At 31.1% G+C, this 15,810-nt stretch overlaps 1 protein-coding gene across 1 annotated transcript in view; it reads right to left on the bottom strand.

Moving 5' to 3' along the window:
- DACH1 (dachshund family transcription factor 1) overlaps positions 1-15,810 on the bottom strand; it is a 392,519-nt gene that overhangs the window by 16,598 nt on the left and 360,111 nt on the right. The window contains exons 9-10 of the mRNA XM_011369789.1: positions 15,393-15,536; positions 14,837-14,905 (exon numbers count right to left, since the gene is read on the bottom strand). Coding sequence (XP_011368091.1) covers positions 14,837-14,905; positions 15,393-15,536 — 213 coding nt within the window. The remainder of the gene's footprint in view (positions 1-14,836; positions 14,906-15,392; positions 15,537-15,810) is intronic.

Genomic DNA, 15,810 nt, shown 5'->3' with positions numbered 1-15,810 from the left:
GTACGTTTGTCACATTGGTAACTCATTTTATTCAGAAATCATAAATACTGCCAAAAGTAAAAAAAAAAAAAGTCATTATTTTCAAGTCTCAAAATTCTACTGTCATTGATTACATTAAATATTGCTAAAATCGCATGTATACCTGTTTCCTAATATTTCATGTTAAAGCACCACTCCAAGTGTTAAAATATAAAAGCCCATATAGCTTTGGAATTATGATATAAAATTTCACTTCTTTGTTGACTATAAATCTGTAATATTAAGAAAATAATTAGGAAGGTTTATATATTCTCTTTGTTTTGTAAAAATAACATGCAATGAAGCCTACTGAGTTGTGATAATTCACAGTCTTTCTATGTGGATTGTTGGGATTTAATAGATGCCTATGTTCTAACTTTCTCACAAAGGAAAAGAAATCATATTGAAATACTATTCAAGACAAGGCAATCAAAAACTGCATTTGTGTACAAAGTGGGGAATTAACTACCAACTAAATATTTAAACATTAATTTAGGAAATTGACTTTTATGTGACTACAAAAAAATTAGCTATACTGGAACTTAAGTATATAAATCTCCTAAAAATGTCCACTTAATTTTTGTATATTTATTTATAACCCTTCAAGCATTAATTTTCATAACATTTCTACTGTGTAGATAAAAGCTATCAGTATTTTTGAATTTAGTCAGTTGAGACTTTTGTTGTGGATGTGAAATCATGAGACGAGAGAATGTGAAGACTAAGCTAAATGCTATTCCCAGTTCTAATTGAAATGAGGTTTGCTCTATTGTTAACACCATAGCCCGTATTCTATGTCTTTACACTTTCTTCTGATGGATGATCTGTTGGAGTGTTAGCCATGGTTTGTTGGTGAACAATCCCATGCCCTGAATTTGGACTTGACAATGGTAACTTTTTGAGAGCAAGTGAGGAGGTTTCTGCCCAGTTTGAACCCAAATCAGTTCAGAGAAATGGGGCCACCTCTTCTCATTTCCTATATTGGTAGTTTTAACATGGAGCAGTAAGTCACCAGTTGAATTTTGTCTGCATTTTAAAACCTCATTGTAGGAATACAATAAAATATCTATAAATAATGAAATAATATAAATGGAGAAATAGATTTTTATAGCCATATTTTAATTCTGCTGCTGATAACTCTTGGAAAGTTAGTGCAATTACATGACACATCTCAATGAGATCTCACCCAGGAAACATAAGAATAGTAAGAAATATATTCCAAAAAAGATAGACCATACCCATATGCTATTAACTAAGGCCTATAGAAGGCCATGCTATTAACATTTTTCCTTTTATCTAACACATTTACTTCACTCTTTTCATTCACTGACACTTGGATATATTAACCAAGATTGGTTCTGAATTCTTAGGGAAATAAAAGTCTATTGGCTATATTATATAATTCAACAACCCTTTAAAGTACATTCTATAATGTCTTTAAACGGTTCTCATTCTAATGATTTAAGAAGTCGAATTTACAAAATTAAAAAAAAAAAGCATTTTTAATCCTATGCAATAATCATATCACTTAAATGCCTAACACAATGGCATTAATCTGAATTGCATAAATTTTAAAAAAGATGTGAGCCTCAAAACATTATCTCAAAAGTAAGTTTGAATTCAAAGCAGTTAGGGGAAGTTACATTTATTCTAAAAAGCAAGGAGTTCTGTTCTCTTTACTTTTGACTTAATTGCTATTTTTAATTTGGTTTATATGTTCATGTCTGATATGCCATGAGTTTTTTTGGATCACAAGAACTTTTTCTGTCTTACAGAAGATAAGTAAATATTTATCTCGTTCAGGCTTCCACAGTATTTTTTTCTAATCTATAACTTTACATAAAAATGTGTATTTCTGAGTTCTCTCAGAAAACAAATATAATAGTACTAAGCTTATGGTCCCATTGGGCAACAGTTGGCTAGAACCCAGGTTTAGAAGATGAATGTATTTTCCATCCTCGTCTTACATCTAATCTTCTTTTCTCATTTGTAAGATTTCTTTTTAACCAGGGATAAGGCTTAGACTGTGACATTTCATAAGACTTTGCTGGAGAAATTAATAAAAACCAGTCAAAAGACTTTAACTTGGAACAAGATAGATCTAAAATTACAGTAACCAGTAAAAGCCATTTAGAAAAAATAAAGACATTGAAATTTTTAATACAAGTAAATGTCATTTTATTATAAATATCATATTAGTTCTTAATTTGTTAGAATAGGAATTTCATAAGTAAATGTAAAACCATAGTATGGAATCAAAGTTAAACACAGCACATCTGATTATGTATGGGAATAATTTATAGTCTAAAATCTTTCATTCAGTGCTCTTTCTCCCAGGGAGAAATAAATAAAGAATGAGAGTCGGATCCAATAATTTGTATCCATCATTCATTGTTTTATAGGTGTAATTAGTAAGCTTAAGTGGAACTATGTTTGGAGATTTACTATCTCTGGAGTATGATTATATATGAATTAAAAGAGTCTGCAGTTACTCCACACTATATGAAAATACCAATCGTATTAAGAGAAATTTGCCAAAATATAATTTAAAAAATTAAGAAGCTCTAATGCTTCCATATTAAATGAGTCAAAAATAATTTGTTTATCTTTTATTTAATTTGGAAAAATGATAAATAATCATACAGAATGTGTGGCTGCAAATAAATTTCCTTAAGCCATGTTGTTTAAACTGACATAAATATTGCAATCCATACTGTCATTAATTTTTTAAATGCTTTGGAAAATCTGGTGAATATAATTTTTATTTTTCACCTTAGAACATGCTAAAAGAAAAAATATGTCAAAACAGGAAAAATATTCATTGGCTTAAGAAAATTTTTTTCATTCAAATTATATTTAATTTTTACCATAAATGAATACTATTGTAAGCACCATTACATTAAATTTGTGCATAACTGTAAAAATAGCAAATTCTTTTTATCACTTAGCTTCTACCAGACAAGATTCTAAGTTCTTCATATATCTCAGTTCACCTAATCAACATACCAATTCTGTAACATGGATATTATGATCATTTTGTAAGTTTGGTTTACGCTATCAGTGTTATACAGTTAATAAACAGTAGCATGGAGATTTGAACCCAAGTAGTCTGATTCCAGAATCCACTCATCCATGATGGACCCATGGATACACCGTGTGTGTGTGTGTGTGTGTGTGTGTGTGTGTACACTCATAAGTAATTAGACGTCTTTGCCATTTTCACAGGATAAACATATCAGTAACAGAGCAGGTCTTAGCGGTTAAAGTGAGTTACAGGGGCCACAACACTGATGACCGTAGTGAGTGTTAACATTAGACCATGGCTCTCACTCTGCCAGTGCTCTCCTAGGACTCTGTCATCTTAATATTAACTTCAATCCTTTAGAAATCAACTATTTAAACAAATTATCAATGTTAATGGTAGAGAAAAATCAGCATTGGCATTTATTTTATAACTGATTAATAATCATCTTCGTAACATGATGAATTTATTTTTCTTTTTATATTAGAGAAAACTTCCTGAGAAATTGCAAATTATGAGAGTGGTTGCAGAGTTAAGAAATAACTGCTGCCTAATGGAAATGTCATTTAACTTTCCTAAAGATGAATCCTACAAGAAATCAAAGTCAATTTAATTGACTTTTATCACATTACTAAACTTTACATGGAAAGAACTATATATTTGCATTTTGAATCTTAATCCTTATAAATTCATGCCACTCTCATTATCTTGTTTAACATTTAGCCATTTACAGCCACTTCATAAATTATCACGAGATAAAAGACTGATGTCGTATAGGAGTGAGGCATATGGACTTCAATGGACTCAGAGGTCCCGAGTTCAGTTTGATTCCAAGCAATTTGCTTTACCTCTAGGTGCCTCAGTTTCCTGAAATAGTACAAAATAGGTATGCCCTGAAGATCAACAAAAATAATGTATGCGAAAAGGCTGAGCAAATTATAAATTGCTTTTGAAATGTTAGTTGATTTTTCTTTCTTCTTTATAGAAGAAATATATGTATATATATTTTTGATGTTCTTCTTCACTACATCAAAATGAATAGGCCACCAATTTCTTTCCCCTTATATCTTTTTGACTTCCAGGCTCTCTCCTCACACTCTTCCTCAGTTCTCTTGAATTCATACTACTTGGTACTTAATGAAATTTTGGATTTCATCCCTTCCGAGGCACGTCTCTAGGTTTTTACTGTGATCTCGTAGTTTGTGAGAAGAGAAACCCCTGCTGCAAATCTCTAGGAGTCAGATTGAGAATAAAGTTGGAAGTGCATAGCTTCTGCCAGGAAATATTGTCAATCAATCTAGCAGTTGTTAATAATAGCAAATGGATTTTAATGGAGGAATTTCTTTCAACCAGCTAAAATATTTGTAACCAATGAACCATTTCCCAAACAATTAAACATACTGATTTTTCTCATATATACCCTCTAGTCACCCACTATTTCAGCCATAAAAATAACACTACCATTGAAAGAAATGATTAGGCTTTGGAAAGTCATACTTTTAAAACTAAGTAGTTAATTCATTTATTCATTTACCAAATGCTTTGCCACTTGAGAAAGCAAAATTAGACTTTTTAAAAATGTTGCTGTTGTTAAAATGATACTGAATGCTAAATAATGTGTTTGTTTTCAGCTGTTGTAAGTCTAAAGAGATTTTTCGAATGCTTCAATTATGAAAACATTTAAAACATACAAACTTGTACAATTTTTATTTTAATGAAGATGAGAAGTTCATTAAAGAAGATAAATATTTCATTAGATGTTAAATAAAACAAAGAGATTTTTTGGCTTCTCTCAGCACAAAATTCCTTTGAAAGATTAATTAATACATGCAAATTATGCAAATTAGACCCATGCAAATATTTTATGAAGACAATTAAGGGAACCATTAATTACTGCTTTTTTTGCTTCAGTGAGATTCATTCATTTAATTTTAATTTCACTTTAACTGTTTTGATGTATAATCTTGCAGCTAAGAACTTTATCTTTCCTGGCGGGTCACTTAAACTTATAAATTTCATCAAGCGAGTGCACAGAAATCTGTAAAGATATTCTCTAGACTATGTTTAGTATCAAGAGAAATTTCTGACACAATGCACTCCCAGAAACAGGGAAACTGGAAGGGAATGTGAGCTCATTCTTGGACAAGGTTCAACTGCTGGAAAAGCAATTAATTTGCTTTGGCTGTGCTAATATAGAGGAATTAGAAAGTGTGACACAAGACAAATAGAAATAATTAGTTCTCCAAAATGATGTTCTCATTAATATGGTTCAAACAGTAGAAATAAAAAACATTATTGTGGCATGTCTGCATTCTGTCCTTAACCATAGGGAGTGGAATAATGCACCATAAGCATTTTTACATTTATAGTCTAAACGATGATGTTTTATTTTTTTCTAAAGGAAATTTATAGCAAAGAGTGTTATATATCACAAATGTCTAAACATGTACATGCTATCAAAATTGATGACATACCTTCCACCACCATGTGCTATGTACCTATTTTTTATTTGGTTCATACAAATCCTGTAATTTAGTGAATAAACTTTAAAAATAAAAGTTATTTTTCTGTAATTTAAATGTTTTTAATACATTTTGTAACTCAAAGTATAAATAGTATTTCTCAAAAAAATGTATTTATGCTCCATCTTAATGAAGTAACTGAATATTTCTTAAAGTTTCTCTTAGCTGGCCAGAGTATTTTACTGTTCAAGGGTGTATATGAAAAGAAACAGCAGGTTTTGTGACTATGAATGACTAATATACTTAAATAGTAACCGTTTTCAGCTTTGGTAGACATTATACACATTTTCTACTTACAATCTTTAGTAAGAAAATTAATTAGATATAATGGCCATCAAAATTTTCCCTTAATAATAAAGGTTTGAAAAGACTAAAAACAAAATCATATTTTAAATAAATTATTCTTAAGTCTAAAGATAATACTATACTGCCTAAAAATAAGAAATTACTGTATTGACCATAATGAAAAACCAACTTACTAAACTGCCTAGTCATAATAATAAAAAGTATCATCAATAAAAATATATGTACAAGTAAAATGATAGGTTATTCTTCTATATTCTCTGATACTTTTCTCAGTCCTGCAGCCAGTTACTATCAGTATAGTACTATGACAAGTTGTAATTGGACATATATTATCATTGATATTTATTGAGCTTTTTAATGTTTACTAAAAACAGATCTTCAAATCAAATTTTCTTTTGTACAAAGATAATCTCATTTCATTCATCCTGAAATTTCTAAAATATCTGTTTCTTTTGCATATTTACACTGTCCACTCAGATGTATGTTTCACCTTCTAAATTAGGATCATTTGTGAATTTTATTGATATACTTTCTTTAAACACTCTTCCATATTATTAATTAGGATTTTAAATCAAAATGGATCTAGCATTGATCTGAAGGGCCCCCTGCTAATATCTTTCCCAATTTCCAGTTATCTCTATTCTTTGATTATGGTCTTCAGAGAATATTCAGACAAAAACATGTTTATAAATAAGCTGATTTAATTCACTTTTCAATTTTATCTATTCTAACAAAACATTATTATATTTTGTGTTAATAACTGCTCTCTTTCAATACTTAAAAAAGCAATATATTTTTACAAATGTCTATTTACCTTCTTTGCACTCCAAATCTAACTCATTATTCCTGATATTCCCTATCTCTCCTAAACTCTTGTACCACCTATTATATTACTTTAACTAGGAAAAATGATGTCATATATATTGCAAACTAAGCTTAATCATTTTGCCATATTTTACTCTGCATGATATTTAGGCAATGGCATAAGAAATAAAATCACATCATAAAGCCTCATGATATGTCACAACTCACCATGAACATGTAATTATGACAACCATGCTATTTTTTTCCTATAAGAACCAGGAGTTTAGGAAATTTGTTCTAATGAAATAATACATTGAAACAAATTTATATAAGTAAAATTATAAATTACATTTTATTGCTATTTTGAACAACTTCATACTTAACTGCCCACCATGTTTACTTTCGTGTAAAATTAGTTTAAATTATCTAAGAAGCCATTTCCAACAAACCCTATAAGACGCCTTCTTCTTGCTTGGAGTTTAAGCATATCTACCTATATTCGAGAAAACAAGATTTACTTTTTAACATATTTCTCCAAAGAATGAAAATGCTTATACTGAAGTTATAAGAAAACATTTTCTAAATATTTATACAATATATGAGTACGTCTGAGACTATATATTTAATAATAATAACTCTGACTGTCTAGTTAAATGAGTAGTTAACAATGACCTGTGGTAACTATGGAACAATAGTCTGTTTATTGGTTACTGCCTGCAATCAATATCGTTTTTTGTTCAACTTAATCAATGCTGTCTTAAATTGATTAGCTGTATTGAAATGCTGCCAAACACTAGAAATCAGGGCCAAGGAGACTAGAAGTAAATTTATTATTGTTTTGTTCATGACAATATAATTCTAATATTTATTTTTTAAAATCAAGAAAAACAGTTTGAGGTAATCCCTATGGTGATTACATATTTGTAAGTAAATAAATGATAGTAAATGTGCACTGCAGGCAGCCCAGAAATCAGTTTTAAGCAAATTGTCCCCCCACTTTATTCCTCACTTTAGTAATTGCTTAACCTCAGAGTGTGTTATAAAGATTAAATAAAAATAATCCATGTAAAGGGGGAGGCTTTCATTGAAAAGTCTCCCTCTTTTAAGCAATAAGCAATTTTTAAATATGGAAAATTAAGTTCAGGTAACGAAAAAAAATTCTTATAAATTTCTGCAAATACTTTACTATGGAAGTGAATATTATATTATAAAGACTAATTTTCTGAAAAAAAATAAATATATTAACACAAAATAATACAATTTAATATTAACAGCTAAAACTTAACTAGGTGCCCGGTATTGCCTAGCATGTGCTAAGTGCTTTACACAGACTGTTTTATTTAATCTTCATAACAGCACTCTGAGGTTAAGCTATTACTAAAGGGGGGGAAAAGTGGAGCAAAGATTTGAATCCAGACCTAGAAGTTTTTAATTGCTAGATTCTACTGAGCTGGTTAGATTAAAAGTAGAAATATGCATAAGACAATTGCATGAAATCAAATTTATACAGTACTTTCATAAAGATCTTAAAAGTGCTAAGTTTAAGTAAGGTTCAATTTAAGACCATTATAGTGTAAAAGACTTGAGATATCATTTAGCAATTCTGTTCAAACACATACTACAAAAGAAATGAAGAGGCTCTCCAAATGTCTTAAATTAAATCAAAATTGGAGTTTTGTCTGATTTTAAGTTTATCATAAGTTTATTGCTGCTAACGAATATAGGTAAGTCTTTTATCTAAATATAACTAATCTCTTACTTTCTTTTAACATCACTTTATTTTCTTAGACTGAGATTTTCCCTAGTGTGCCTAGAAGTTTCTATAAACATGGTATAGGCATAATGGCTGATTCAGAGGTAAAAAGCTGGAAAGGAAACATATTTTTTCCAATTGTATGTCATTCCATAGCAGCAAGCAGTAGATTGTTTTGAACATTTAAAGTTATTAATAGGTAATGTGCTAACTATCCAAAATAAATGATGGGGCTGCAAGTAGTTATCGTAGGAGAGAGACATTAAGTCTAGACATCAAGGCATGGAGGAAAGAACAAAGATTTGGGGGTCATCAATCTGGATCAAATGTCAGCCACCCCACTAACTCATAGTGCAAATGTGAGAATGTTAATCAGCTACTCTGAGATTTAGTTATCTCACCTTTAAATTAGAATACACAAGAAAGGCTCAATAAATATCAACTCCTAATCCACCTTACTATTTTAATAAGTGAGTACTTCCGCTTATTATGCAATATCATTAAGTCTAAATAAAAGACAATATATTGCTAAGAAATTCATTGAATACTAGAACATTTGATTTAATTTTTAGAAAAAAGCTTGAGAAAACATTTAAGTTCCACTCATGAGGATGACATGCATGATAATGCTTTGGAGCTGTGAGTTACTAAACAAACAATACAGAGGTACCCCACTCTCTTCCATGGGTTTGCTTTCTGCAATTTCAGTTACTCATGATCAACAGCAGTCCGAAAAAATTAAATGGAAAATTCCATAAATAAACAATTCATAAATTTTAAATTGTGCACCATTCTGAGTAGCCTGATAAAATCATCCACCTTCCTGCTAGTCCTACTCGTAAGTGAATCATCTCGTTATACAATATAATCACACTATATCTGCCACTCGTCCATTAGTCACTTAGTAACACTATTGGTTATCAACTGGTTAAGTTTTAATTGTTCTATTTTATTAGTTATTGTTGTTAATCTCTTACTGTGCCTAATTTTAAATTAAACTTTATCAGTAGTAGGTATATATAGGAAAAAAACAGTGTATATAGGGTTCAGTACTATCCTTGGTTTCAGGCATTCACTACAAGTCTTGAAATGTACCCCTGCTGATAAGGGAAGGTTACTGTAAAAATAACCACATATTTTAAAACAGTAATATATTTTAAGAACTCTAATCTAAAAACAATCAGGAAAATATAAGGGGATCTGAAAAGCAACTGAACCAAGTTAATTCCCAACTCCCATTAACTCATGGTGTAATCCTTTAAGAGGTCAGGTACATTCAGTAAGCCTTGGGTTCTTCTTTTGCAAGATAAAGAAATTTAATCTTTGAAGTCCTTTCTCAATGTTAAGGCAGTGACATCATATAAGTGTCCCTGGCATATCATCAGTGTTCAATAAATATTTGTTGAATAAATGAATAACTTTTAAATTTAACTTGTATCTTCAAATATCTAGGAAGCAGAAAGAAGATATTTTTAAATTAGAAAAAAGATTGCTAATGTAAAGGCATGTCTTTCATCCTTTAATTTGGAAGGATGTTTGGTTTTCTATGATCTGAGATCAGTCAAAAAAAAAAAAAAGCCAAATAGTTTTGATTATAGCCATTCGGTGTAAATAAAAGAAATGTACTTTCAAGTGAAGTCAAGATTTTACAAGCATAACTTGCAGACATTTTAAGATGTCAGAGGAACTGTGGGCCACATTTTCATTGAATTTAACAATTACTTTTTGGTTTATGAGGACAGGTTTTTACTTAGAAAAAACAAAAGGTACTATTTAAGAAGTGACCTGTGCAAACTTTTTGGCAGTTTATAAAATAGCACTAATCTATGATTTTTCCCATGTTATAGTTCATGTCTCTATATATTGATCACCTGAACAATATATATGGATGACTTAATCATTTGAAATTATATGAAACAAATCAGAAAGAAGCACGAGATCAGTGTATATTAAACCAAAGAGGAAACTGTTATTTAAGAAATATGACTATAGTATGTTAAATTTAATATACATTTAAAATGGAAAATTGGATGTAAGGGAATATTCACTAAATCCAAATCTTAGGTCAAATGTGCAAGAAGGAAGTTACATCAGCATATAAGAAGAATAAATACATACTGTTAATTCAGCTATCAGAAATAAAAATTTATTCTGCTTGAATCTGTAAATCTGATTTTCCTAGACAGATTCATATTATCCTTTATATTTACCCATCAATTTCTACAACCAAACTCTGAGAAATGTCAGAACAATAAGGATCTCCAGCAGCCACAAGATCCTCCTACACAGACCCTAATTCACCAATGGTTGATACTTTCCTTCAGGAACAGGTAGCAGTCGGTCACCATGAGATGTCCAACATCCTGCCAGACACTAGGGGGACAATAGTAAACAAAATAGGCATGGTTCATACTCTGCCCAGCTACAGTGCAGAGAGAAAGAAGCCTTGAAGAAGAACTTATAAATGCACATCGAGCTATTGTGGAGAAGTGAAATGTGTGGTAAGAACCTCTAAGAGGCTTAACTAGACCCAGGAGGCAGGGAGGTCCTGCTAGGGCAGGTGTGGAGTCTAGGAAGCATGGATGGAAGCAGTAATCCCGAAGATGAGACTTAAAGGTTGGGTAAGTAAAGGCATGGAAGAGGGGAAAATGTCCCAGGTGTGGGGAGGCAGATGTGAGGCTTTCAGGGGGGAAAAGAAAAGCCGGCATGTTAGAAGTGCAGAGAATGAGGAGGAAGATGAGATTAGGTGTAAAGGATAAGGAAGGAAAATGTCAAGCTCCACACTTCCCTCAGTATATATTAAGGAGGATACTGGATTGGACAAATGAGGGCACCCAAGGGAGGGCACACTGGAAGGTGACAGTTTTGCAGGGGCGGGGTGGAGTATCCTTTTGGTTTTGTGCACCTACCTTGACTTCCCTGTGTGACAGCCAAATCAAAGCTGGATATTTTGCGGAGCTCTTAAAGATATCTGAATGGGCTGAATAGATATTTTTAAAAGTTGTCAATGTATATGCTAATCCATTTAGGTGGATGCTGTTTCTTAGGGAGAGAGAATAAAAAGACTAGGACTTAGCTAAAGAATGCCAAGTCCTAGCTGCATACATTATGTGGAAGTGCTTTTGTGTGTATGTGGGTACAGAAGGGGTTTTGGAAGATATTTATGGACTGGTCCAAAAAACTGCTCAATGAGTATATATGTGATCTCTGACTACTCTATATATTCAAAAGATTTTACAAAAAGCTTAACAGTAAGATCAATTTTTCAAATCCTAACACAAATCATAATATATAAATCTATGAGGCTCAAGATATGAGAGAGTTAATCACCATACAGTTCAGCTCCTGAAACAATTTACTATTTGTTTTTAAATTTTGAATGTTTATTTTACATTCATAATATCTCCTCCAAACTCATGAATTTTGAATTAGATATTAGAAGTATCAACAATGAAGAATTTATCCCTGTATAGTATGAGTTGATTTACCCTACTTTCAAGATATGTAATCTATTCAGGGCCTCTTTGCTCAGGAATATTTTCTAAACTGCTTTTTGGTTTTCGCTTCCCCTCCTCTATAGTTTTATACAAATGGTGGTACTAAATGACAATGAGGCAACATTTAGTCTAACCTGAGTTGCTTATAGGAGGTTATTACTTGGCACTTAAGCAGTATTTAAGTGCCTGAGTCTGCTAGGTGACTAAATTTCAGGCCAAGCACTCCATTTATTTACTGCCAAAATGTTAAAAATAAATAAATACATGACAAGCATACAGAAATGTGGGTTTCCTTTGTCTGTCCTAATTGAGTTGAGTTTATTTTGGGATAGAGAATAATTTCAGTTATGGTTGGATTGAAAATAAGAAAGAATATAAAGACTATGATAACACCTGGGCTTGCGGACATAGAGAGAGAGAGTGAAGGGAGCAGCAAGAGGCTGTGTTTGTGTCATTCTTGAACTGTGAAGCAGCAGGTGCTCATGGCTCCCAAAATGCCCGACATAGGCCATTTCACAAGTTAATAATGAGTTCTGGTTCTTTCTTCGTTGCCTTTCTCATTCTTGTGCTTAGACACAGAATTTAACTAAAGACAGTGTTTTTCCTTTTATTTCTTTTGTTCACAGTTAATTTTGTTCTGTTATCTTCCAAATGTATAAATTTAGTTTCTCAAAAAAAAAAAAAACCCAGCTTCAAAGGGTTAAACAAGCTTATTTAGTGGAGTTACAGTAGCAAAAGATGATCTCCTTGCTCTGGTATTTTAAAAGTCTTGGGTATTTCAACTGCTGATGAAATAAATTTTTAGCCATTAATACACAGAAACACAGATTCACTTACAGTGCTTTTTAAAATGGCATTTGAGAAAAAAAATCATATTATCTAATTAAAATCATGAATATTATTTAGTGTTCTATTGAAAACTAACTGTATTACATTGAACAACATAACAAAACCATTAAATCCAAACATAACTATATAAAAAGCAGAATATAACTGATTATTCACATTAGACTTGAGGAACACATCTTTTTAATTGACAGGCAGAATAAATGAATGAAATGAATAAAGATCTCATATTATAATAAACCAAAGCAAAAAATAATCTAATAATCATTTTAATCTGGCTTTAAGTTACTATGTATAATCATCGTTCAAATGTTTTGTTCCTTTATAGTTGTTTGAGTGGGTTTTCTTTATTACTCAGCTGGTAGCTGTCTGGATAGCAAAAAGAAGGCAATTTATGATTAAAAATTTTCTTCAGAGTAAGAGAATCACAACAGAAATTGAGAATTGAAAATATTTCAATCTCGTATAGTAAGACTTATCCATATTAAAGTGTATATTTGAATATATGTGAATTTTAAAAATTCACATGTAAATGCTATTGCTCATTGATGACCAAAATATTTCTGATAGCAAAATCATGAAATATAGATTATTTCAATTAGGCAAAAATGTTTAATCATTGCCTAAATGCTTCTTACTACTATTAATGACAAATCTACCATTTGTCTGTAGGAATATATTGTCTATAATTTTTTCTTAGATTGAGTTATGACCACCTTATTTATCACATCTGCCTGGAGATTCATGTGCTTGCTTAGACCACTTTGGACATTAGCTAAATTAGTACATGAGGAGCCCTTGATCACACAAACCAGGGCCGATATTTCCATTGGCCTTATTGAGATCATCAGCCTTGATAAATAGGACTGGCTTTGATATTAATAATTTGTTAACATCTGTATGCAATTTTTAAGAGATGCAACAGAAATCTTACGATTTTAATAATATTATATACACAAAAGATATATAATTTTGCTGAAATCCATAAGAATCTAAAAAAATGAAATCTTTTCTCTATCTACAGTTGCATTAATCTTGTATATTTCTAAAGATGTCTTGTAAAAACATATGGTTCAAGCTTAGGAGTAAGACAATTAATTATTGTAGTCTCAGGTAAAACAAAAATAGACAAAAATATTCTCTAGGAATGTTTCAAGTTTCTGATATTTACTTATTGCATATATGATACTTTACAAAAATATACTTCCTTTACACTAAACTAGAATGACATTTGGAGCTGATTAAGTAACACAATTTATGTCAAACAGCACCCCCAAAATGATTGAGCTTAAAATGCAAAAAAAGCAATTGTGAGGATTATAGTAGTTAATCATTTTAGGCTTCCTTTTGAAGAATCATCTTCATTTAAAACAGAAAACAAATGCTCTTTTTACTGTTTGGTATTCATGATGTTCTATTGAGTTTATTGTTTAGAATAGATGATAGACTATAAATGCCACCTTCTGATTTTGTCCTTTTTTCATAGTGTGGTCTTTCTCTTCTGAGTGTACAACAGAACTCCTTTCAATATTCTATTTATAATTTTGTTAAGCAGATTTGTGCTTTTATAATTTGTATAATGGCATACCGAACTTTTGGAAAATCCACGTAAACTAAACAATCTTATTTATTGTTAACATTCAACTAGTCTATTTTGCAGGTATTTTGCAGTAGTCACAAAACAGGAAATTTTCAAATTTTTAAGACTACCTACTTGATTAGCCCATGATTTTATTTCTATAGAATAGAACTTATAAACCTTTTCTGCAGACTGAGCTTCAAGCATTCAATAAAACACATTTAGTGTGTCCAAGATTAAATCATACATTGTTTAAAATTAATTATTCCTTTTTAATTGCATTGTATAAACAGAAATGACCTGTTAATTTAAAGAAAATCTATCAGCACAAAATGAATTCACTCATATAAACAAGCAAGATGAACTTGACCTTGTTTGAACTTGTTTTGATGTGGCCCAGATGGTAGGCTACATGCTTGAATAGCAGGCTAAAGCTGAGGAAAACTCATATAGCAAGATCTAGATTTATAGCCTTTTGCAAATTCCTACCTTGTATTGTCCTTTCAGCATCTGTTCTGCCGCCACTGCGGTCAGCTTCTATCTCTGGGGTCAGAGAGTCTAAAAGCACAGAAAGGTAAGAGTGACACATATTTCATTTGATTCCTGTTGTCCTTTAAGAAAGAGTAACCTGTTACTCTGGTGCTGAATTAAACTCACATAAGTCTCTGTCACCTTTTAAAGGTTGAACAAAGACTATAACCATAAGGATTATCAAAAAATTTGAAAAGATAATGAGAAATCGTTCATAAAATAGGTTGGGGTTTAGGAAGTTCTCAGATGAATATTTTACTTTGATTCGGTACAGATAGATTTGTTTAGACAGAGAAGCAATGTCAAGTCTCAGATACTGAAGTTAAGTAAGAAACGGTAGAATACATTTCCCTCAATATACGTGATTATTCTTTGCACCATGCTGTCAGCTACAAGCACGTTTTAATGAATGACAAGACAGAGAAATATACAAAACCAGAAACACATGTCTAAATTGCATTTGAGTATTCAAAATGAAAGTTAGTTAGCCATGCATAAAGATACACTCTCTTACCATTTAAGACCCTGAGACTATCTGTTGAAGCTGCCTGTTTTAGTGTTTGTTCTGCTTGCTCACGTCGTTTTGTCTCGAATTCAAGTGCTTCCTGCAATTTTCTCTTTGCCTTCTTCTCCTTCTTTAGCCTCTTTTGAACTATGGCTAGAAAAGAGTGTACATTATTTTTTCTAAAAGTTTTGCAATGTTTAAACTTATAAAAGTTCTATCTTGCTTATATTTTTTTCCTGCTGGAGAAAGTTCCAAAAACACCACCTTTACCTAAAATAAATCCCAGTAAAATATCCAAGGAGGTCAAATATTATTTAGCCTTGAACTATATTACATTATAAGAATGTCTTTAATTGTCATATGTAGAGACAGATTTAATGGGAAACTAATTTTAGTAAATATTTGAATTCACTGATAAAGGAAGCCT

This window comes from Pteropus vampyrus, unplaced genomic scaffold (assembly GCF_000151845.1).
Source record: "Pteropus vampyrus isolate Shadow unplaced genomic scaffold, Pvam_2.0 Scaffold155, whole genome shotgun sequence".
NCBI classification, from domain to species: domain Eukaryota; kingdom Metazoa; phylum Chordata; class Mammalia; order Chiroptera; family Pteropodidae; genus Pteropus; species Pteropus vampyrus.
This window is presented reverse-complemented; position numbering and strand designations above follow the sequence as displayed.